The 25467-nt window shown below is 39.7% G+C and overlaps 1 protein-coding gene across 1 annotated transcript in view; it reads right to left on the bottom strand.

Moving 5' to 3' along the window:
- The window catches only part of LOC106093690 (gamma-aminobutyric acid type B receptor subunit 1), a 400156-nt gene that overhangs the window by 185934 nt on the left and 188755 nt on the right, over window positions 1-25467 (bottom strand). The window contains exon 3 of the mRNA XM_059366135.1: window positions 14383-14517. Within this exon, the coding sequence (XP_059222118.1) occupies window positions 14383-14517 (135 nt within the window). The remainder of the gene's footprint in view (window positions 1-14382; window positions 14518-25467) is intronic.

Here is a 25467-nt window from a genome sequence, read left to right as displayed (position 1 = left end):
TCCAAAAGTCGGAAAGTTTAGCCTCCACGTGATAATGTCCAGTACTGGGTTGAGGCTGATAGATTTCGCCGCGGCAAAAAACATGGTAGTTAGTAGCACCAGATTTCAACATAAAAATATTCACAAAGCCACATGGCTGTCACCCGATCAAAACACGAGAAACCAAATTGATCACGTTGTGAAAGATGAAAGGCATTCGTCCAGCGGGTTAGATGTACGATCGAACCGAGGAGCGAATATATTGTAGACATGTCCGTCCGTCTGTCCGTCCGTCTGTCACGCTACAGTCTTCAAAAATAGATATATTCAGCTGAAATTTTGCACAGATTCTTTTTTTGTTCATGAGCAGGTAAAGTTCGAAGATGGGCTATATCGGACTATATATTGATATAGCCCTCATATAGTCCGATCCGCCGATTTAGGATCTAAGGCCCATAGAAGCCACATTTATTATCCGATTTTGCTGAAATTTGAGACAGAGAGTTGTGTTAGGTCCTTCGACATCCTTCGTCAATTTGGCTTAGATCGGTCAAGATTAAGATATAGCTGCCATATAGACCGATCCTCAGATTTAGGATCTTAGGCCCATAAAAGCCACATTTATTATCCGATTTTGCTGAAATTTGGGACAGTGAGTTGCCTTAGGCCCTTCGACATCCTTCGCTAATTTGGCCCAGATCAGTCCAGATTTGGATATAGCTGCCATATAGACCGATCCTCCGTTTTATGGTGTTAGGCCCACAAAAGCCACATTTATAATCCGATTTTGCTGAAATTTGGGACAGTGAGTTGTGTTAAGCCCTTCGACAAATTTCTTCAATATGGCACGGATCGGTTCAGATTTGGATATAGCTGCCATATAGACCGATTTCTTGATTTAAGGTTTTGGGCCCATAAAATGCTCATTTATTGTCCGATGTCGCTGAAATTGGGGACTGTGAGTTAAGTTAAGCCCCTTGACATACTTCTGCAATATCGCACAGATCGGTCCAGATTTAGATATAGCTGCCATATAGACCGATAACTTGGTTTTAGATTTTGGGGCCATAAAAGACGCATTTATTGTCCGATGTCGCTGAAATTTGAGACAGTGAGTTAGGTTAGTCTCTTCGACGTCCTTCTTTAAGTTTGCCCAGATCGGTCCAGATTTGAATATAGCTGCCATATAGACCGATCTCTCGATTTAAGGTTTTGGGCCCATAAAAGAGGCATTTAATGTCCGATTTCGCCGAAATTTGGGACAGTGCTTTGTGTTAGGCTCTTCGACATTTTTGTGCAACTTGGCCCAAATCGCTGCAGATTTGGGTATAGCTGCCATGTAGCCGATATCTTGATTTAAAGTCTTTGCCCCATTAAAAGCGCATTTATAATCCGATTTCACTGAAATTTGGCACAGTTAGGCTTTTGTTAGGCTTTTCGACATCCGTGTCGTATATGGTTCACACCGGTTTATTTTTAGATAAAGCTACTGTACTTATTAGCATTTGGTTCAAATCGGAACATATTTTGATATAACTGATATGGGACATAAGGTATGAAATTTTCACCGAATTTTGATGAATGCTGGTTTACATATATACCCGAGGTGGTGGATATCCAAAGTTCGGCCCGGCCGAACTTAACGCCTTTTTACTTGTTATTTTTGGAGTAGTATTATTATTATTATTTATTATTATTTATTAATAGATTGATTAAGAAATACAAAATAATACATGCATGTATATAATATTGATTCTTAAGCATACAATCTATATATGGCTTAGCACATATGCTGCTTGCCATGTTAAAATATTTAATCATTTATATAATTTTCAAACATCAAAACAGTTTATTATTAATTTTCTATATTTGATACAGCTTTCTAAATAAGAGTACAGAGAGGTAAGATTCGTGCCATTTAGTATGTTTAATGTTTCATTTTCTTCGAGACTTATTTTGTTAAAATAAAGTTTCCTAAATTCTTTCAAAATAGGACATTTTCCAATAAAATGTAAAGTATTTTCAGGTTCATCTGTGTTACAGATAGAACATATGCCAGTAGTGTTACTTCGAAATGCCCTGGAATTCAGATCAAGCAATCCACCTCTGGCTTTAATGATCAAGCTGGTAGCACGAGCAGAAAGATTCTCTGTCAGTGTTGGGATCATATTATAATCAAGATATGGGTAGAGATCGTGAAACTGAGAATTTCTGGCTGCCGATTCAAAACTATATCGTTCCTTTACATTCAAGGCATCAATTATTTCCCTCCAATAGGCGCATAAGGGCAATCTATTGTTGGCGGGCAGATAGTTCAAATCCTGACATAATTCCGACCACACTTTTGCCCAGGAAATATTTAGTTTAAGGATTTCCTCTGCTAGAATTCGAGGAAGTCTACTAACTTCTAGTTGAAGTACCCTCTTGATGTAAAGAAAATGAGTTTTAAGGGTGGAGGAGTATAAGGAGTATAGTCCGGATTCTAGATACAACATATAATTAGGTGTGTTGTTAGGTAAGTAAAACATCTTTTTAATGAAAAAACGAAACAACTTTTCAACATCATCATATTTTTCGTAACCCCATACTTGAGCAGCATAACACATGATAGACTTTGAACAAGAGTCAAATATTTTTAATTTATTATCGTGAGAGATTCTTGGGTTATTTATATATTTCGACCACGTGGAGTTAATAGCAATTTTCGATGCCGATAATTTGTTCTTTAAATGGTCTTTGAAAGACAAATTGTACGCGATTTCCACACCGAGATAAGTATATCTGTTAACTATTTCTATATCTTCATCGTTGTAGCGGAAACGAAGACCGGACGATATCCTAGTACTCTTTCTAAAAACCATAACTTTCGACTTAGTAAGGTTTACTTTTAAGCTCCATGTACTGCAATATTCCTGCAAAGTGTCAATCATAATCTGTAAATCTTTAGGTGTATCAGACAAGATCACAATATCGTCGGCATAGAGTAGTATCTTCACGTGTGTGTTCGCGATATTTATTCCTCCAGTTAGAGCATCGGGTAAGTCATTTAAATATAGTGAAAAAAGAACTGGGCTAAGAATACATCCCTGTTTCACTCCCGACTCTACAGGAAAATATTCCGAGTATGTATTTCCATCCCATACTCTGCTTTTAGTATTCTTGTACAGTAATGTCACTATCGATACAATTTTCGTTGAAAGTCCTAAAGATGAGAGTTTGTAGAACAGACTGTTTCTTGGGATAAGATCAAAAGCCGCGCAAAAATCAACAAAAAAGGCATAAGTGGTCTTACCTTTAGCCTGGTTCAACTTCACAATGCTAACTAAATTGAAATTGAATTTTTGGAGTAGTATAAGAGAGCACACAAAATTTCGCTTTTCGAAAAATGTAGTACCCTATATTCACCACGGGATCATTATGCACCATCTGGGAAAATTTCAAGAAAATTGGTTCAGCCGTTGTTGAGTCTTAAGGGAAAACACAAACAAACACAAATTGATTTTTATATATTGGGTTGCCCAAAAAGTAATTGCGGATTATTTAAAAGAAAGTAAATGCATTTTTAATAAAACTTAGAATGAACTTTAATCAAATATAGTTTTTTAACACTTTTTTTCTAAAGCAAGCTAAAAGTAACAGCTGATAACTGACAGAAGAAAGAATGCAATTACAGAGTCACAAGCTGTGAAAAAATTTGTCAACGCCGACTATATGAAATATCCGCAATTACTTTTCGAGCAACCCAATATAAGATAAAACCAATACCGCGAATCTTCCTGTACAATCCTGTGAGATTCCTGTAAGTGGACTGTATGTAAATCGTTGTTGTACTCACAGATTGTAAGTAAAACCCCAACATGAAAATATAAGAAAAAAAAAAGGCAAAGTGTTTTGCTTCAGGTTATGGTGGTTTTATTGACAGCTTTCTCCTCTTACCGCTTCAGTCTCTATTTCAAAAGTGAAGTTGCAGCCGTAAAGACTGAAGCCTTTTTTCTTAAATTCAGCAATTTATTCTTATTTTTACTCAAGCCTGGGAACTCTTTATCCGTTTGAGTGAAAGCTCCTTTCATTGAATGGATAAAGAGTTCCCAGCTATTCTTATAAAATGCGGGATTTCTATATTAATTCATATTTAAAAATTTAATGGGAAGCTTATAATAGTATATTATGCATCTATTCATGTTATAATTCAATAAATCAATAAATTCATTTAACGCTGTTAAAACTCGGTTTAACATGCCGGGGCCTCTTGCAATATCGCAACATCAATAAAAACGAGCTCCTGAAATGACCCATCCGAATACTGTGCTCTGAGCTATTGGCATGTGACTCGCTGTCTGGATTAAACCAGCTTTTAGTACCTTGGACATCTCATCATTAGCAATCATTATGTCAATGTTAACAGGGTGATAAAAATGAGGGTCAGCTAAATCTGGAAGTTGGGAGTAAGTATTCTCAAGAATTGTGTCGGAAACTTTTTCTGGAAGTGGAGAATCAAACTTCGTTTTAACGACTCCGTGGATTTGAATTTTCACTGTGCTGTCATGGAAAGATTGAAGGTTTACGGTACAAAATACTTTTCCATTCTTGTTCGTGGTTTGAAGCTGTTGATTTTTGACAAATGACTTCAAAATGACTGTCTGGGTTGCGCCTGAGTTTAACAGAATTCGTGTCTTGTTTGTACCGCCAACAGTGATTGCTCGAGCTAATGCAGTTGGCATAAAAACATGCCGTTTAGACCTTCCTCCAAGACGGCGCTTCATCTTTGAATCCTTAATTTCCTTGTTTTGACTGACTTGCGACCCATCAGATTTCTGGGAAGGCGTTCGACGTGATGTAGATGAAGGCGAACTTTGGCGAATAGAGGATGGTTTTGAATCCCGTTTTGGCTTCTGGCGATCCACGTGAAGTTTAGTGTGATGGTTTCGGTTACAAACTGCACAGGTGTTCCGAGATCGACACCATTCCCTCGTATGAGAGGCACAGAGGCAATTAAAACAATATCCTTTTTCTTTCGCTGTCTGTACACGCTCTAAAACTTCCATGTTGTTAAATTTTTGGCAAAATCGCAAATGATGTCTCTCCTGACAGACTTTGCACTTTTGGGAGCTATAGAATGTAATAAAAGTTAAGATTTTGTTGATGCAAGAGACTGAATTTAGTGTGAGTTGTTATTGAGTTGTCGTTGTTGACTAATCGGTAAAATGCAAAGTTTGACTAGTGGGCGGGTCATGATCCCGTTTTGAGTACGGACATCCGCCACTCGAACCTTGGAATCATTCCCAGTAAATACCCTAGTCACTCGTCCTAACCTCCATTCCGTTGGAGGTAAGTTATCATCTTTGATAACCACTAAGTCATCCTCCTTTAGGTCCTTCTGTAAGGTCTTCCACTTATATCTCCTTTGTAGCTCGGAAATATATTCATTCTTCCAACGCTTTGCAAAATGAAGTTGTAAAACCTTCAGGCGTTGCCATCGACTAATGAGAGACATATTATCGGAATACTCCTCAGGAACTGCGACTAAAGGGGAACCCTTCAAGAAGTGTCCTGGAGTCAGTGCCACGAGTTCCGAAGGAGTTTCGCTTATCGGGGAAAGGGGTCTAGAATTCAGAATACTTTCAATGCGTATCAGCAGCGTAGAAAATTCCTCATATGTAAACTTCAGATTTCCCGCAACTTTCCTGAGATGGGCCTTCATACTTTTTACCCCAGCTTCCCATAAACCACCCATATGGGGGGCCTGGGGGGGAATAAAATGCCATGAGAAACCATGAATGCTGTATTTCTCCACTAATGCCTTTTCCGCCAATTTTAAAAAGTTATTATATTCATTTGCAAGTATTCGATTAGCGCCAACGAAGTTGGTGCCGTTGTCCGAAAAGACTTTGACTGGAAATCCTCTCCTACCAACAAAACGATCAAAAGTAGCTAAAAAGGCCTCAGAGCTAAGGGATGAACATGCTTCTAGATGTATAGCACGAGTGGAAAGACATACAAATACAACAGCATAACCTTTTTCCAACTTAGCATTTCGCAATTTAGAAGTTTTGATTTCAAACGGCCCTGCAAAATCTACCCCGGTATTCGTAAAAGGAGGTGAATATATACATCTTTCCTGCGGCAAAGCTGCCATAATTTGACTACGAATCCTATGTTTATATATCGTACAGATTTTGCAAGTTCTTATACATTGCCTAATAACATTTTTAAGGCGTATAACATAAAATTCCTGGCGTATGGATCGAAGCATAGTTTGATGTTCTGCATGCATCAGAATTTGATGAGTAAAATCCACCAATAACTTGCATAATTTCGACTTCTCCGGAAGAATGATCGGGTGTTTCTCGTTGAAGCTCAAATCTGAGTTCGACAGCCTTCCATTTACTCGTAAGAGTCCATTTTTGTCTAAGTAGGGATTTAATGTCAAAAGCCTACTTTTTACGTTGATAGTGGAATTCAACATTAAGGAATCGTACTCCCTATGAAAATATGCACGTTGTGAAATAATTATAGCGCGGTATTTCACGAAATTCAGTTCTTCCGAGGTTATTAGTCCGTTAGGAGAAATATAACCAATCTGCCGGCGACAGTTTCTAATAAATCTGAACATATAAGCCAAAACCCGGAGGGCACGGTGGTATGAAGAAAATCTGTCTAATATATCTTCTTGCTCTGTAAGAGTTTGAAAGGCATTAGTTTTCTTTTCCAAAGAATGTTGTGTCAATATCGGCTGTTGTGGCCAGTCAGAAATTTGGCCTTTAAGCCATTTCGGTCCATTCCACCAAAGTTTGTTTTCCTTTAGTTCCGTTGTAGTACATCCTCGAGTTCCTAAATCGGCGGGATTATCTCCGCTATTCACGTGTAACCAATTGGCATTCCCGACGTGATCGAGAATTCTAGAAACTCTATTTGCCACATAAGTCTTCCACTGATAGGGTGGTTTGCTCAACCAAGCCAGGGTGATCGTAGAATCAGACCATAAATAAATATCCCGCTGTTTGAAATTCAGATGTTCACATGTGGACCTTGTGAGACGAGCAAGTAATACTGCCCCACAAAGTTCTAACCTTGGAAGACTAATTGTTTTCAATGGAGCCACTTTGCTTTTTGACACCAAAAGTTGACATGATATTCTATCCTCAGCCTCCACTACACGAATGTACAAGCACGCGCAGTACGCTTTCTCGGACGCGTCGCAAAACCCGTGAATTTGAATAACCTTCTGGGGTCTATATCCAATCCAACGAGGTATTCTAATTTCCGGAATTTTCGAAAAGTTTCCTACAAATGCGAACCATTTCTCTAACGAGTGTGGCTTAACCTTTTCGTCCCAGTCTGTGCCATCAATCCAGAGCTGTTGTAACAGCATTTTTGCTGTTATAATTATAGGGGTTAACCAACCTGCAGGGTCAAACAATTTAGCCACAATTGACAATATGGTTCGTTTAGTAATGGTCTCTTTCAAATTGTTAATGTCGTAGACATTATAGTAAAAAACATCCATCATCGCATTCCACCGGATTCCTAGAGTTTTCGTGTCACTGGAGTCTTCCAGCTTCAAGAAATCTTGGTCCAACAGGTCTTCTGCTGGGACAGTCTGAAGAATGTCGGCGTGATTTGCCGTAATCTTCTTCAATGGAAATCCAGCAGAAGCCAGCAAATCTACTAATTCTGTCAAGTGTCCTTTCGCTTCATTTATCGAATGTCCACCAGACAAAACATCATCAACGTAAATGTCACGTCGCAATATATCGGAAGCAGCTGGATGAGTCTTCTTTCCATCGGTACTCAGTTGCAATAGTGTCCTGATAGCAAGGTATGGAGCACAATTTACCCCAAATGTGACGGTTTTTAGCGCAAAATCCTGTACGGGATCCGTTAATGTCTTCTTAAATATGCACCTTTGATATTGTTGATCACGTTCATCTACCAATATCTGGCGATACATTTTTTGTATGTCGCCGTTGAACACATATTGAAATAATCGCCATCGTAAAATTACGTTCATTAAGTCGTTCTGTAAAGTAGGCCCAGTGTAAAGAACATCGTTTAAAGAGAATCCACTTGTCGTCTTTTTCGACGCATTAAATACTACCCGGAGCTTCGTAGAAGTTCGTTCGGGCTTTACTACCGCATGATGTGGTAAGTAAAATGACATATAAGATTTGCCATTACATAATTCATCAGCTGAAACCGCGGTCATGTGATCTAGTACCAAATACTCTTGGAGTACTCTGTTATATTCTTCTGATAGAGCTGGGGAATTCTTTAATGTCTTCTCCATTCTAAAAAATTGGCCTAAAGCCGTCCTTCTTGACGAACCTAAGGACATTTGCTGGGGAAATTCTTTCTTAAAGGGGAGCCTGACAATATATCGCCCATTATCCTGACGTTGAGTGGTGTCTTTGTAGATTTGTTCACACTCCAAATCCTCTTCGGATTGTTGAATTTCCTCAGGAATTTCTTCACTCTCCCAAAACTTCCTCACTGCATCATTAAGGGAGGTAGTACAATGACTTGCCCAAGCTGCGAACGTAGTAACGCATCTTGAATTTTGTGGGCCACTTATGAACCACCCAAACTCAGATTCCTGTGCCAACAGGTTTTCTGAAATGTTTCTGTGAACCCCAGTTTTCAACACACATGGAAGAATGTCACTGCCAATCAACATATCGATTTTTGCAGTCTTGTAGAAAAATGGATCCGCCAACTCGAGCTGATTCAAACCTGTCCAATCATCTATTTGATGTGTTGCGGATGGCATGAGATGATTCAAGTTAGAAATAACTATTGCCATCGTTTCCAAGACAAAACTCGACCTCCTTGATCTTAACTTCAGGTTGCAAACCCTAGATGAAGTTTCCAGTACTGTACCTCCAAGTCCAGATATCTTCGTAAAAGATTTACTTGTTGGAATTCCCAGTTGACTAACGATCCTGTTAGCGATAAACGTTTCCTGAGAACCTTGGTCTAGGAAAGCTCGAATCGTGAAACGATTACCCAAATGCTCCAAATCAATCAATGCTGTTGGAAGAATCGTTCCGTGGCCAGATTCCGAAAAATTCATTTGTACTTCATCCATCGGAGGGTGGAATGAAGACGGTTCCTCTTCTTCTTGCGTAGCAATATGATAAGAGGAAGGATTTTGAGGCTCATTGCGATGAGGCCGTGAGTGTAACAACGTATGATGAGTCTGGTTACATTCTTGGCACAATTTCTTGATCCTACAATCCGTCACTTTATGTCCGTAAGACAAGCAATTTTCACAGATCTTATGTTGTGCAATAAATTCCCTTTTCTCCGTAAGAGACATGGATATAAATTTCGAACATTGCCGTAGAGCATGGTTCTTTTGACAAACTCGACAAGCCCGAGGCGTTGCATCAGATTTCACCATATAACTCTGAGATTTCTGAGACGTTGTCCCGGTATTTGTTCCTGGTCTTCGGATATCGCTGATTGACTCCAAAAGATCCAGACGATTGGAAAGGAACTCGTTAAGTTGATTCCAAGTAGGCATATCCTTATGGTTCTGTATAGAACCTTCCCAAGCCGACAAGGTTTCTTGTGGTAACTTCGAGGAAACCCAGAAAACCAAAATTGGATCCCAAGCAATAACAGAAATGTTATATGATTTCAAGACAGACAAACAATTGTTGATTGTGTACTGAAGGTTGCGCAAACTCTTACTCTTTTCCGTAGAAACCATTTCAAGATCGAAAATCTTTCTGAGTTGGTGGTTAATGAGAATACGCTTATTCTCATATCGTTCCTTAAGAGCCTTCCACGCCAACTCATAGTTCAAATCCGTAAGAGCAAATCCTTTAACTATCTGATTTGCTTCCCCCCGAGTTTTCGCTCTTAGGTGAAATAGCTTCTGAGCTGGTGACAGTTTTGGATGTCTGCCGTATATGGCAGTAAACATGTCCCTAAAGCTGGGCCATTTCTCATAGCCCCCACTAAAAATCTCCGTATCACACGGAGGAACTTTCAGGGAGTATCCCGTGTCAACAGTTTGTAAATCCTGCCGAATTTCACTTCCATTCGCCTGTGTCTTAATCTGCTTTTGCTTCTCGATGAAAAGCAAATCTAAGATCGATGCCTTACATTCCTTATATGCCTTGCATGTCGTTCCAAATTTAGAGTGTGTTGACACCCTTTCCTCCTCAGTATTAACTGGATTCTCCGAAGTCATCTCGGATTCGTAAATCTGTACCAACTGTCGCCATCTACGTTCCAAATCCTCCAATTCTACTTCCAATCCGGAAATAGTATGATCTTGGAGCGGAATATTTGCAAACGTAGCACAGAATGTGACGACCTGGTCGGAGAAAAATATAAACTTCTTGGAACTCATGTCGAAAAAAGTGGTTGTTCTGTACAAATTTAGACCGTAACAAACCAATTCAATACAATCTCAAATGTAACTCTGCAGTATGTATACACCCTTGGAACAAGAATACTAAAATCGCCCAAGAAACAAGCGACCACGAGAAAATTTAAATCAAACACGCCTTGGAAAATATCACCTTACTGGCCTTTCACAAGTTTTTTCAGACCGAGTCCCTAGATCACTTTCATCTCAGCAATGTAACTATCAAAATGTAACTTCAGTATCATAAGCTTATATTTTATATAAATTTCCAGTATTTTATCTTCAAGATAGTACTCAAGTAATCTTCATTGACTCAAACGTAATTTGAATGAATAACAAATAAATCTCCAGCACAGAAAGAAAACCACATTTCCTCTTTCTTCCCTTTGAATTATTGTGGCAATATTATATTTCCAACGCACAAAACAAATTTCTTCCAGAAGGTTTGAAACTTTTAGTTAATTTCTCAAATCCCCCAGCGGTAGAACAAAATGAAAATTTGCTACTTATTTCAACCAACATTCGCTTCATGAGAACAAAATGGGCCAACAAACATACACCTTTCCTCTTCAAATGTCAACCTTCGCTAGACAGTCGGACTTCGTATTGGCTGTGAAATACAATAAGATTCACGCAGCAAAACACATATGTGTCTTCTCAAACCGATAGGGCTTCAGTAATCATAGTTTCAGATATTAAATCCATTGAGCATTGGTAAAATTTATTAATACCAATCAAATTTGGAAACGAAGATTGGTGCTCCGTCAGATACCCAGAGCAGCTATTTGGACCTGGTGACTTGTCGACTTCGAATCCTTCAATTGTTATGTGATTTAAAACTAACAACCGAGATAAATTGATAAGAGAGATAGCCAATTTTCAATATTCCATTAGATTAAATTAAGGTCATACACTCTGTCCACCAGAGTTTAAAATAATGTGTCATTAACTTTCTTTTATTTTCTTCTTCGTTTTTTGCAATAATTCCAACTAAACTTTGGCGCTTAATAAAACTAAAATCTGCACTGATCAACAAAATAATGTGCAATTTGATATATCCTCTTGCCGGTATTCCGCATGAATTTCTGCGGCACACCCTAATGTGCTGCCTAGTTGGGTTGCTAACAGAGCGAGCAGATTTGATTACCGCTTGATGGTTTTGTCACGGTGCGGCCAGATAGCGTTTCGGGGTACGGCCGAATAATATTTGTAGTATTGATGAGTATGTAGAAAATAAATATCAACCAATAAGACTCCTTGCAGTCCCTTTTCTCTACTTCACTCAATAATTTTTTTCACGTATAATATCAAATTTAAAACAACATTCGCTCACCTGTGAATGTGGTCGTCTTTGAGGTCGTCGTGTATGTTACTCCATACACAAATTTCAACAAAGGGAGTAGTTAAACTTCGTCATACGAGATGAAACGTTCATCGGGGTCCAGGTTTATTTCATTGTTGAGACATTTTTCTATTATATGCCCTTTATGTCTCCTTATCCATCTATCCTCTGACAATGTAATACAACCGAATTCAGCTAACATTCGGCTGGCCTTAGCCATACCACATTGTTGTAATCGAAATTCATCGATTTAGCCATAACAAAATACGCAGCAATTTATATGAAGAAAACACAAACCAAGCTGTAGTTTCTCTCCTATACACAAGCCGGTAATGTTGAATTAATCTTCCTCTTTAAATAAATAATTAACCGCACAACACACTATCAATTTAATCTTAAATGTATCCAGTTCATAAAATCAAATTTTAAAGAAGTTATTTCCAACCATTCAATACTTTTTCCTTTTCAATTCTTCTGAACTCCTATCACCACACGAAATAACTGCATGTACACAACTGTCCCTTCAAATCAATTTAATAACTTGACTGATGCACTTGACAAACTTCTTCCATATTCTCAATACTGGTTTCTATGATCAATTGGTGGTCCACCTACAACAGGGGGGTGTTGTGGACTATAAACCAAGTGATTTGATCGTCGTGGGAAGAGATGCAGCGCAATTGATAAACGAAGAGAGTTGTTCCAGTGTGTCCAATGATTTGACGATGCTCATGTTCTAAGAGAACCAAATTAAGAGATCTTGTATGCGTAGCCTAGGAATTTATTCACACCGTTGCGGCTGTCTCTCACACTCTGATAAGATAGTCTCTGTTCATCCTATCAAAAAACACTTCTATTGCCACGTGTAACCGTGGGGTGAAGTACAGAAAGTTAATAGTGGGTCATCAAAGCAAAGCCGTCGGCCTGCTATTTCAATGCTTTCAAATGTGCTAAACCTATCTCTTTTCCTAAGATCTATCAAAAAAGAGATAGATTTAAGGGAATCCAAATTCAGAGCGCCAGCGAGCATCAATCATATGCAATAAATATTGCATGGCACCATATGGAAATTGTTCCTATTGACCCGAGGAGCATGGTGGTAGACAAAACAGAGGGCTCAAAAAAATCGATGAAAAAGAGTGTTCAAAACAAATATACAAAACTCTCAATATGTTGCCCCAATACTTGCATCTAAATTAATGTTCTGATTATAACAATTCCTTCTCCCCGACAACAAGCAAAAGAGATCGACGAGGAAAATTGCATATCCCAAATGCAATGAGCTCTTTAATACAAAGTATAACAGATCGCTCTAGCATGGCATGAAATGTATATAACGACGATTGTATGACATAACCACATGTATGCAAATATCTCCTCTAAAGAGGTTAAGATCTGATTCGGGTACGTACATAAGTACTGCAGCCTTTTCTTTCGATAAAGCTTCTTGACTGGGTTTTTGACTTTTAATCGGGTTATCGTATAGCACAAGTAGAATTTTTTTTTTTCTTTTTTTTTTTTTTTTTTTTTTTTTTAACCATAAACTCCAACTCACACCATTCAAATACACTTGCATTAATCTTAACTCACCTCTTCTTGTTTGGCATAGCGCTTGCGTAATATAAAATAAAATTTAGAATCTCGTAAAGATTTTCACTTGCAATTCCTTTGAGTATGTCAAGTTCCTCGTAAAGGTTCGAAGGACCATGTACAATCCTGTGAGATTCCTGTAAGTGGACTGTATGTAAATCGTTGTTGTACTCACAGATTGTAAGTAAAACCCCAACATGAAAATATAAGAAAAAAAAAGGCAAAGTGTTTTGCTTCAGGTTATGGTGGTTTTATTGACAGCTTTCTCCTCTTACCGCTTCAGTCTCTATTTCAAAAGTGAAGTTGCAGCCGTAAAGACTGAAGCCTTTTTTCTTAAATTCAGCAATTTATTCTTATTTTTACTCAAGCCTGGGAACTCTTTATCCGTTTGAGTGAAAGCTCCTTTCATTGAATGGATAAAGAGTTCCCAGCTATTCTTATAAAATGCGGGATTTCTATATTAATTCATATTTAAAAATTTAATGGGAAGCTTATAATAGTATATTATGCATCTATTCATGTTATAATTCAATAAATCAATAAATTCATTTAACGCTGTTAAAACTCGGTTTAACACTTCCATTTGAATTTTTCCTCTATTCCCATAATCTCTTTGGTCATCCTCTTTTTAATTCGGAAGAATTGCGAAAATAAGATTTCTTTCAACTTGTTTACTTGTCTACAATTCGCTCAATTTATTCGATTCTTTCGCTTCATTCGCTTCATTTTATGACTTTTTGTTGCAAACATAAAAGTTTTCCATTTACTTGCCACAAAGGTTTTCATAGCCAAATGGCCATGAGTTTTCTACGACATGGTGGCATTGAAATACAACACACATAGTAAATCATAAATGCGATTCAATAAATATCTTCCCTCTCTCACTTAACATATTTCTTTCTTGTATGTTGTAGTCCCTAAATAACCAAACAATGCTCGATTGTTGTTAAGATGTGCATGCATTTCCCTTTCCCCCGCCCCCCGCCCAAGTGGCTTAGAATATCTTTATGTATAGAAATAAAATTGAAATCAATTTATCAAATTTTGTGTTCGTTTCCTTTTCCGCTTCTTCTTCTTCTTCTTCGATACATACCACAATAAGATTCCACATTTTTGCGGCTTCTGCCACAGTTGTACAGACCGTACTGCAGCCGGCTAATAGCATAAGTTTTTGCGGTTTATTGTAAAGTAGATTGTACATCACGCTGGCACCCAAACCGGGTTCACACTGAAAATAGACAGAGTGTGGAAGAGAGGGGAAAGGTTGCATATTTAATAAATTTTAATTTGTTAGGCAATAGAAAATAAATAAAATTTAATTGCTTTTGTAATTGAAGTGGCAGAGCATATTCTAAGGTCCTGAAAGGAAATGGTAATATATCAATGAAATATTGAGATGATATATCGATTAGATATTGATGCATTGTAGGACATAGATACACTCGAAGAAAATTTAGTCAAAAATTAGCATCAACGAAATTTTTATCAAAAAGCCCAAATTTTTATTTTTTAAAAACCTTCTGTTTAAAATGTTTCAATATGAAAAATCGTGTCAAAAATGTTCCTATATAAAAATTTTTGCCGAAGTTATCGTCCGATTCGGACCATGATTGAGCTGAATGTTGGAGACCATAGTAGAGTCGTTGTGTACAATTTCAGTTAATTCGAATAAAAATTTCAGTCAATTCGAATAGGAGGCCACCGTAGCGCAGAGGTTAGCATGTCCGCCTATGACGCTGAACGCCTGAGTTCGAATCCTGGCGAGACCATCAGAAAACAAATTTCAGCGGTGGTTTTCCCCTCCTTAATGCTGGCAGCATTTGTGAGGTACTATGCCATGGAAAACTTCTCTCCAAGAGGTGTCGCACTGCGGCACGCCGTTCGGACTCGGCTATAAAAAGGAGGCCCCTTATCATTGAGCTTAAACTTGAATCGGACTGCACTCATTGATATGTGAGAAGTTTGCCCCTGTTCCTTAGTGCAATGTTCATGGGCAAAATTTGAATTTTTGAATAAAAATTGCGCCCTTTAGGGGCTCCAGAAGTAAAATAGGGAGATCGGTTAAATGGGAGGTATATCAGGCTATAGACCGATTCAGACCATGTTTGATACAAAATTTCAGCCAATTCGGACAACAATTGCGACCTTTAGATTCTCAAGAAGTCAAGATCCAAGATCGGTTTATATGGCAGCTATATCAGGTTATGGACCAACTTAAACCATATGTGGCACAATTGTTGGAAGTTAGATCAAAACACTTCTTGCAAAATTTTAGCCAAATCGGATAAGAATTGCGACCTCTAGAGGCTGTAGAAGTCAAGATCCCTGATCGGTTTATATGGCAGCTACATCAGGTTGTGAATCGATTTGAACCATATCTAACGCAGTTGTTGGAAGTCATATCAAAATATTTCATGCTAAATTTCAGCCAAATCGGATAAGAACTGCGCCCTCTAGAGGCTGAAGAAGTCAAAATCCAAGATCGGTTTATATGACAGCTATATCAGGTTATAGACCGATTTGAACTAGAATTGGCACAGTTGTTATAAGTCATAACGCCATATCTGGCACAGTTGTTGCAAGTGATAACAAACAACTTCGTGCTAAATTTCAGCCAAATCGGATAAGAACTGCGCCCTCTAGAGGCTGAAGTCAAAATCCAAGATCGGTTTATATGGCAGCTATATCAGGTTGTGAATCGATTTGAACCATATCTAACGCAGTTGTTGGAAGTCATATCAAAATATTTCATGCTAAATTTCAGCCAAATCGGTTAAGAACTGCGCCCTCTAGTGGTGTATGAAGTCAAGATCCAAGATCGGTTTATATGACAGCTATATCAGGTTATAGACCGATTTGATCCATATTTGGCGCAGTTGTTGCAAGTGATAACAAACAACTTCGTGCTTAATTTCAGCCAAATCGGATAAGAACTGCGCCCTCTAGAGGCTGAAGAAGTCAAAATCCAAGATCGGTTTATATGGCAGCTATATCAGGTTATGGACCAATTTAAACCATATATAGCACAATTGTTGGAAGTTAGGTCAAAACACTTCTTGCAAAATTTTAGCCAAATAGGATAAGAACTGCGCCCTCTAGTGGTTCATGAAGTCAAGATCCCAGATCGGTTTATATGGCAGCTATATCATGTTAAGGACCGATTTGAACCATAATTGGCACAGTTGTTATAAGTCATAACGAAACACCTCATGCTAAATTTCAGCCAAGTCCGATAAAAATTTCGCCCTCTAGTGGCTCAAGAAGTCAAGATCACAGAAATGTTTATATAGGAGTTAAACAAGGCTATGGACCGATTTATGGACCATGCAAATGCAAATTTTGCCCATGAACATTCCACTAATGAACAGGGGTAAACTTCTCACATATCAAAGAGTGCAGTCCGATTCAAGTTTAAGCTCAATGATAAAGGGCCTCCCTTTTATAGGCCTCCCTTTTATATGCCGCAGTGCGACACCTCTTTGGAAAAAAGTTTTACATGGCATAGTACCTCACAAATGTTGCCAGCATTAGAAGGGGAAAACCACCGTTGAAAATGTTTTCTGATGGTCTAGCCAGAATTCGAATCCCAGGCGTTCAGCGTCATAGGCAGACATGATAACCTCTGCGCTACGGTGGCCTTCGATTTATGGACCATACTATACATAATGAAACACCTCATGCAAAATTTCAGCCAAATCGGATAAAAATTGCGCCCTCTAGCGGCTCAAGAAGTCAAGATCCAAGTTCCATTATCCATATCCTTCATTCATATGGCTACTTTACTTTTACTTTAGTTAGCTATGACCGGACATATCTTTCACTAGCCGAACGTAGAATAGCGTTCCAAGCCCCTCGATCTTCTGCGCTCATTCTAAAATCTCTGATACCAAGTTTTTGCGCCACTTAATCAGGAACAGGGGCAAACTTCTCACATATCAAAGAGTGCAGTCCGATTCAAGTTTTAAGCTCAATTCAAAGGGACCTCCCTTTTATAGCCGAGTTCACAAGGCGTGCAGCATTGCGAAACCTCTTGGGAGAGAAGTTTTACATGGCATAGTACCTCACAAATGTTGCCAGCATTAGGAGGGGAAAACCACCGCTGAAAATTTTTTTCCTCATAGTCTCGCCAGGATTCGAACCCAGGTGTTCAGCGTCATAGGCGGACATGCTAATGTCGGCGCTACGGTGGCATTTGTTTGCCAGTATTATTCTTCGCTCAATCTCAAAACTGGTGTCATTCGTTTCGGTTACGGCAGTGCCGAGGTAGATAAAGTTACAGACTATCACAAAGTTGTGGTTTCCAACTTTCTCCATTTTCTTTATCTGCTCGGTTGTGCAATGCGTTTTGGGAGTTGAAACCATCCATGTCGTTATCTCCATTTACTGCCAGACCCATTTTCACTGACACCCTTTCGATACTTTCAAAGGCAGCAGTTACTACTGTCGTCAGCATAGGCGAGTAGCATGTGTTCTCTTGTGATTAGTGTGCCATATCTATTCACATCTGCATCTCGTGTAATCTTCTCCAGCAGGATATTAAAGAGAGCACACGATAGGCTGTCTCCTTGTCTGAAACCTCATTTGGTATTAAATGGTTCGGAGAGATTCTTTCCTATTCTTACTGGGGAACGCGTATCAGCAAGTGTCATCCTGCAGAGTCCTCTCAATTTTGTAGGGATACCAAACTCAGACATCCTGCAGAGTCCTCTCAATTTTGCGGGGATACCAAACTCAGAAATGGCTTGAAATACTTTTGAACATTAAGGGGTATCGAAAGTGGCTTTGTAGTTAACAAAGAGATGGTAAGTGTTGATTTGTTCTTCTCGGGTCTTTTCCAGGATTTGGCGCAGTGTGAATATCTGGTCTAGGGTGGATTTACCTGGTCTAAAGCCGCATTGATAGGGCCCAATTATCTCATTGACTTTAGGTTTTAATCTTTCACACAGTACGCTCGAGAGTATCTTATAAGCTATGGGGAGGAGACTTATTCCTCTGTAGGTGGCACATTCCGTCTTGTCTCCTTTCTTGCGTACGGGACATGGTATGCTGAGGTTCCAATCATCGGGTATGCGTTCTTCTAGCCAGATTGCGCAGATAAGCTGATGCATACGCCTTATCAGGGTGTCGCCTCCGGTCTTATATAGTTCAGCGGGTAACCCGTCGGCTCCTGCTGTCTTGTTGTTCTTTAGTCGGGTCACTACTACTTGGACCTCATTCTGACTAGGAGGTAAATATCCTATACCATCATCAGGGGTTGGTTCTGCGGTATCCTCTTCGCCGCCATCGTCAGACACTAGCAACTCCATATCCTCAACATGTTATCTGTGTCAGTTACCAGATTTCCTTCTTTGTCTCTGCAGGAGGAAGTGCCTGCACCAAAGTCATCGGTTTGATGTTTAATTTTTTTGGTAGAATTTCCGGACTTCATCTGATTCCTGTACATGTAAATTCGCTCACATTCACATCTTTCCATTTCCTTTTTCTTTCTGCGAAATAGACGTTTCTCCTCCCTCCTTTTCTTCCGATACCTCTCCTTCATCTGGCACGTTGCTACTGATTGCAGGGTTGCTCTATATGCCGCATTCTTGGCTTCAGTAGCAACTCGACACTCTTGATCGTACCATGGGTTTCTTGGAGGAGGCTTCCGGTACCCAAGTACGGATTTCGCGGCATTTTCCATGGAGTGGGCAATAGTTTGCCACTGCACCATTATATCATCGGAACAAGGAGTGCTTTCATCCAGCACTTGGGTCAGTCGAGTGGAGTATGCCTCAGCCATCTGTTGTGTTTGCAGCTTTCCAATGTCCAGCTTCTGTTTAGTTTCAGATCGTACTTTTCTCGCCATGTTCAAACGGGTGCGAACATTTGCTGCAACAAGGTAATGATCCGAATCTATATTCGCTCCACGGTTCGATCGTACATCTAACACACTGGATGAATGCCTTCCATCTATCACAATGAGATCAATTTGTTTCCTCGTGTTCGGATCGGCTGTCAGCCATGTGGCTTTGTGAATATTTTTATGTTGAAATCTGGTGCTACTAAGTACCATGTTTTTTGCCGCGGCGAAATCTATCAGCCTCAACCCATTACTAGACACTATCTCGTTTAAGCTAAACTTTCCGACTGTTTGACCAAAAATGTCTTCCTTCCCTATTTTCGCATTAAAAAGCTCCCAGAACGATTTTAATATCATGGGCGGGGCAGCGGTCATTTGCTCTCTCTAGGCGCTCGTAGAAAATATCCTTGGTCTGCTCGTCTTTGTCTCACGTCGGGGCATGGGCACAAATAAGGCTGATGTTGAAGAATTTGGCTTTTATGCGAATTGTGGCTAGCCTCTCATCTCATCCACCGGAGTAGAGCTGGAGACAAGGTGTTTCAGTCTCCGAGTTACCACAAATCTCTCTCTAGGTGCTCGTAGAAAATATCCTTAGTCTGCTCTTCTTTGTCTCACGTCGGGGCATGGGCACAAATAAGGCTGATGTTGAAGAATTTGGCTTTTATGCGGATTGTGGCTGGCTCTCATCCATCGGAGTAAAGCTGGAGACAAGGTGTTTCAGTCTCCGACTAACCACAAATCCACAGCCAAATTCTTGGCTCGTATTATGGCAGCTATAGCATAGTTCGCCAACGTTTGGTGTAGTAGTGACGCCATTCCCAGTCCATCGCACTTCTTGTAAGGCGGTGATATCTGCCTTGTACTTCTCTTATACATCCGCCAGCGCGGATCCTTCTCTATAAAGAGTGCGGACATTCCAGGTGCAGATTCGCAAATCATGGTCCTTTTTTCGTTTGCGTGGGTCGTCAACCTTGGGGGGGTCCGTTTTTATTATTCCTTTGTTTCACATAGTAATTCTCATAGTTTTCCGGGGGTGGGTTACTGGCCCAGCACTCCAACCGCATGGCTTTTATGGGATTGCACACGTATCCCTCGTTGTGGCAAGCCGCTTGCTTCAAGATCCGACGCTCGCTGCCAGCCGCCCTTAACATGGGGAACAGACGCTGATGGTGGCCATTGATTATTTGGCGAGCCGCTTGCTTCAAGATCCGACGCTCGCTGCCAGCCGCCCTTAACATGGGGAACAGACGCTGATGTTGGCCATTGGTTATTTGAAGGCGCCAATAACTCGCCTTGTCATCTCGAGTATCATTGAAACTCAGTATTTAATTAAGAGCCAATGCCACCTGACTCCTCACTGAGACTCTCCTCTCGAAAATCGCTGACTGCCCGCGGCCGCATTTGCAGCTACTCCGTATAAAAACGGAGCTTACCACCATTCGCAACCTATGGACGGGCCCGGTAGCTTTCAGCTAAGCTTTCCGTGCACACAAGTCGGAGCTCTAAGTTCCAGCCTGTGTGGTGCTCATAGTCATCCCGTATCGGCCGGGTTCGGTGGTGGGTATAAACATATTGAGTTGCCCAAAAAGTAATTGCGGATTTTTCATATAGTCGGCGTTGACAAATTTTTTCACAGCTTGTGACTCTGTAATTGCATTCTTTCTTCTGTCAGTTATCAGCTGTTACTTTTAGCTTGCTTTAGAAAAAAAGTGAAAAAAAAGTATATTTGATTAAAGTTCATTCTAAGTTATATTAAAAATGCATTTACTTTCTTTTAAAAAAAAATCCGCAATTACTTTTTGGGCAACCCAATATTATCCAAAAATTTTTTCATTGGTGCTATAAGCAGCATTAAGACTGACTTTTTACCCCTAATCAAACCACTTATTGATGGATTTTAATATCTAAACTTCGCTATGTTTGAATTTAGGGCATTTCTCCTACTTTTCAACTTGAAAATTCTCTTTGTCTCTCATTAGCCTAAATGAGAAATAAATGTCCTGGAAAAAATTACTTTAATCACTTTATATCATTTATTTAATGATTCCCTTGTTCTTTGCCTTAGAAAATTTTAGCTTCATTTGCCTTAAGTTAAGTACTTTGTTAAAAGCCATTAAGAAGACTTAGCAAAAGAGAGAGAGAGAGAGAAAAAAATCAAAAAAGTTTGCAACATGCTTAGGACAATGAAAATCCTATAACCATACAAAACGAAAATAATTGTTCACACATTAAATCGGAAGTAACAGCTCAAAGAGCATTTTAAGCACAGCCGTTGCCAAAGGCGTAAAGCACAGCAAAGGATAGAAGTGATATCGTCCTGGCTACTCCAATATACATAGTACAGAGCCAAAAACAACAAATGTTGCAGGGAAAGTATGTCTCGAGAGAGAGGGAGAGAGAGAGAGAGTGGCACAACATCTAAACTAAACTTGGCTGCTGGCTGGGAAAACCGTGTGTATGTTATTTTTACTCCTTCTACTCCTTGCAAGGCAAAAACAACAAACAAAAAAATATTAAAATAATAACCTCCAAGGAATGTTGGTAATGCCTATAAAAACAGCAAGCGAAATCCCTTAATTTCTTAGGTTTATCCTTCTCCCCCTTATGCCCCTTGTCCTTGACATGCCATAAAGCATATGTGTAAAGCATATAAAAGCCAAAAGCAAACAACTTTTACCAGGCCTTCAGGCAGCCAAAAACCAAAGACTTTCTTGCTTTCGTGGCCTGGCCCAAGGATAGTTTGTGGTGATGACTTTGCCAAACCGGCTTTAGGTCAGAGGGCTAGGGCAGTTGGTGGTGTAAGTGCTGCTGCCGTTACCGGTCTCTCGCTAAATGCTGGTGATGATGTTTAAGACATAGGCAAATAATGGTTAATGGGCCTATATTAGCATAGTTTCGTGCCCAATAAAATCAAAACAGTTTCTCCCAGTAAGTCTTGCTAAAACAGAGTTTTCTTTGTTTTTTTCTCCCAGCTTAGAAATTGAAGGTTGCTAGGATTAATGGAAATAAAATGGCCCCGGCGCTATATGCCTGGGTTTATTTTTTTCTTGGAGTATTGAAAGTGTAGTTTGAGTTGCATGCTGGCAACAAACAGAGTTGCTAGATGCCATAATCATTATCATCAGTTTGGTAAACTGTGTAAATCTGGCTAATTTAGCTTGCCTTAAGGTTCAGGGGGAAAAGGACATTTGCCTTACTCCATCTCCCACACCTACTGTCTCTCTCTGAGGAAATCTTAAAAAAGGATATTATTGTTGCTAAGATTTCCTTTCTACCAAAAGTCTTCTAATGTGTGGGTATTTTGAGGCATAAAATTGGGATATTGCTTGGGGGCTTAGACTTAAGGGACACAAGTAATGGCAAATAAAGAGGAACAACAAGAAGAACAATGGTTAATCAGCAAAAAAAATGTTAAACAAATGAATGAAATGCAGAAAAAAGGAGAAAAACTTGTATAACACCCTTAAGCATGTATTTCTTTTTATAGGTGAAAAGGCCACAATTGCGAAATTTTTCATATTGGAATAAATGGCAAACATTTATATGGGCAGTACAGATAAACAAGTAACAAGTAAAAGCGGCCGGATCGAATCTTGGGAAGCCACCACAATGGATTCTGCTAAAAATTTATAAAAAAAACAAGTAAAAAGGCGTTAAGTTCGGCCGGGCCGAACTTTGGATACCCACCACCTCGGATATATATGTAAACCACCTTTCATCAAAATTCGGTGAAAATTTCATACCTTATACTCATATACCTCATACCGATCTGAACTATATACGACACGATGTCGAAAAGCCGAACATAAGTCACTGTATCAAATTTCAGTCAAATCGGATTATAAATGCGTCTTTTATGGGGTCAAGACTTTAAGTCGAGATATCGGTCTAAATGGCAGCTGTATCCAAATCTGGACCGATTTGGGCCAAGATGCACAAACATGTTGAAAAGCCTAACACAAAGCACTGTCCCAAATTTCGGCGACATCGGACAATAAATGCCTCTTTTATGGGCCCTAAACCATAAATCGAGAGATCGGTCTATATGGCAGGTATATGCAAATCTGGACCGATCTGGGCAAAATTAAAGAAGGACGTCGAAGAGCCTAACCAAACTCACTGTGTCCAATTTCAGCGACATCGGACAATAAATGCGTCTTTTATCGCCCCAACACCTAAAACCTAGATATCGGTCAATATGGCAGCTATGTTCAAATCGGGACCGATCTTTGCTGAATTGAAGAAGGATGTCGAAGGGACTTACACAACTTACTGTCCCAAATTTCGGCAAAATCGGATAATAAATGTGGCTTTTATGTCCCAAATTTCGGCGACATCGGACAATAAATGCCTCTTTTATGGGCCCTAAACCATAAATCGAGAGATCGGTCTATATGGCAGGTATATGCAAATCTGGACCGATCTGGGCAAAATTAAAGAAGGACGTCGAAGAGCCTAACCAAACTCACTGTGTCCAATTTCAGCGACATCGGACAATAAATGCGTCTTTTATCGCCCCAACACCTAAAACCTAGATATCGGTCAATATGGCAGCTATGTTCAAATCGGGACCGATCTTTGCTGAATTGAAGAAGGATGTCGAAGGGACTTACACAACTTACTGTCCCAAATTTCGGCAAAATCGGATAATAAATGTGGCTTTTATGGGCCTAAGACCTTAAATCGGCTGAACGGTCTATATCGCAGCTATATCCCAATCTGAACCGATCTGAGCCAAATTGAAGAAGGATGTCGAAGGGCCTAATACTACTCACTGCTCCTATTTTTGGTAAAATCTGATAATAAATGTGGCTTTTATGGGCCTAAGACGCTAAATCGGCCGATCGGTCTATATGGCAGCTATATTCAAATCTGGACCGATCTGAGTGAAATTGACGGAGGATATCAAAGGGCTTAACACAACTCTCTGTCCCAAATTTCGGCAACATCGGACAATAAATGCGCCTTTTATGGGCCTAAGACCCTAAAGCGGAGGAGCGGTCTATATGGCAGCTATATACAAATTTGGACCGATATGGGCCAAATTGACGAAGGATATCGAAGGGCCTAACACAACTCTCTGTCCCAAATTTCAGCAAAATCGGAAAATAAATGTGGCTTTTATAGGCCCAAGACCTTAAATCGGGAGATCGGTTTATATGGGAGCTATAACGCATTGGTAAATGCTTCGGACCGTACTTGGAACAGTTATTGAGAGTCATAACAGAACACCGCATGCAAAATTTCAGCCAAATCGGATAAAAATTGCCGCTTGTAAGGACTCAAAAAGTCAAATCGGGAGATCGTTTTGTATGAGAGCCATATCAGGCTATAGTCTGATTTAGACCGTACTTGGCACAGTTGTTGGAAGTCGTAATAGAACACCGAAAAATTTCAGCCAAATCGGACAAAAATTGTGGCTTGTAAAGTCTCAAGAAGTCAAATCGGTTTACAGGGGAGCTATATCAGGTTATAGACTGATTAAAAGCGTATTTGGCATAGTTGTTGGATGTCGCCACACTCAAAACTTCAGACAAATCGGACAAAAATTGCGGCTTCCAGGGCCTCAAGAAATCAAATCTTACTTTACTTTAATTGGCTATAAAAGAATATTTTGGAACAAATAGCCGAACGTAGAATAACATTCCAACCGCCTGGATCTTCTGCGCTCATTCTAAAATCTCTGACACCAAGTTTCGAGGTGTCTCCCACCACTTGATCTTTCCATCGGGCTTTTGGTCTTCCCGGTTTGCGTGTATTGCTGAAGCTTATACATCCATTCTGACAACATGACCTAGCCAACGCAGCCGTTATATTTTGATGCTATCGTCGTCATACAGCTCATACAGCTCGTGGTTCATATGTCGCCTATATTCTCTGCTAACGCAAACTGGTCCATATATTTTACGAAGAATCTTTCTCTCAAATTCTCCAAGCACTGCCTCATCTGTTTTCACAAGTACCCATGCTTCAGAACCATTTAACAGCACGGCTAGTATCAGTGTCTTGTAGAGTGTAGTCTTCGTCTGTCGAGAGGTGGCCTTGTTTCTAAACTGCTTACTTAGTCCAAAGTAGCATCTGTTTGCCAGTATTATTCTTCGCTTTATCTCAAAACTGGTATCATTCGTTTCGGTTACGGCGGTGCCGAGGTAGATAAAGTTACTGACTATCTCAAAGTTGTGGTTCCCAACTTTCTCCATGTTCTTTATCTGCTCGGTTGTGCAAGGCTTTTTGGGAGTGGAGACCATCCATTTCGTCTTATCTCCATTTACTGCCAGACCCATTTTCACTGACTCTCTTTCGATTCATTCAAAGGCTGCAGTTACTACTTCCGGTGAC

This window comes from Stomoxys calcitrans, chromosome 3 (genome assembly GCF_963082655.1).
Source record: "Stomoxys calcitrans chromosome 3, idStoCalc2.1, whole genome shotgun sequence".
NCBI classification, from domain to species: domain Eukaryota; kingdom Metazoa; phylum Arthropoda; class Insecta; order Diptera; family Muscidae; genus Stomoxys; species Stomoxys calcitrans.
The sequence above is the reverse complement of the archived record's forward strand: the minus strand, read 5'-3'. Positions and strand labels throughout refer to the sequence as shown.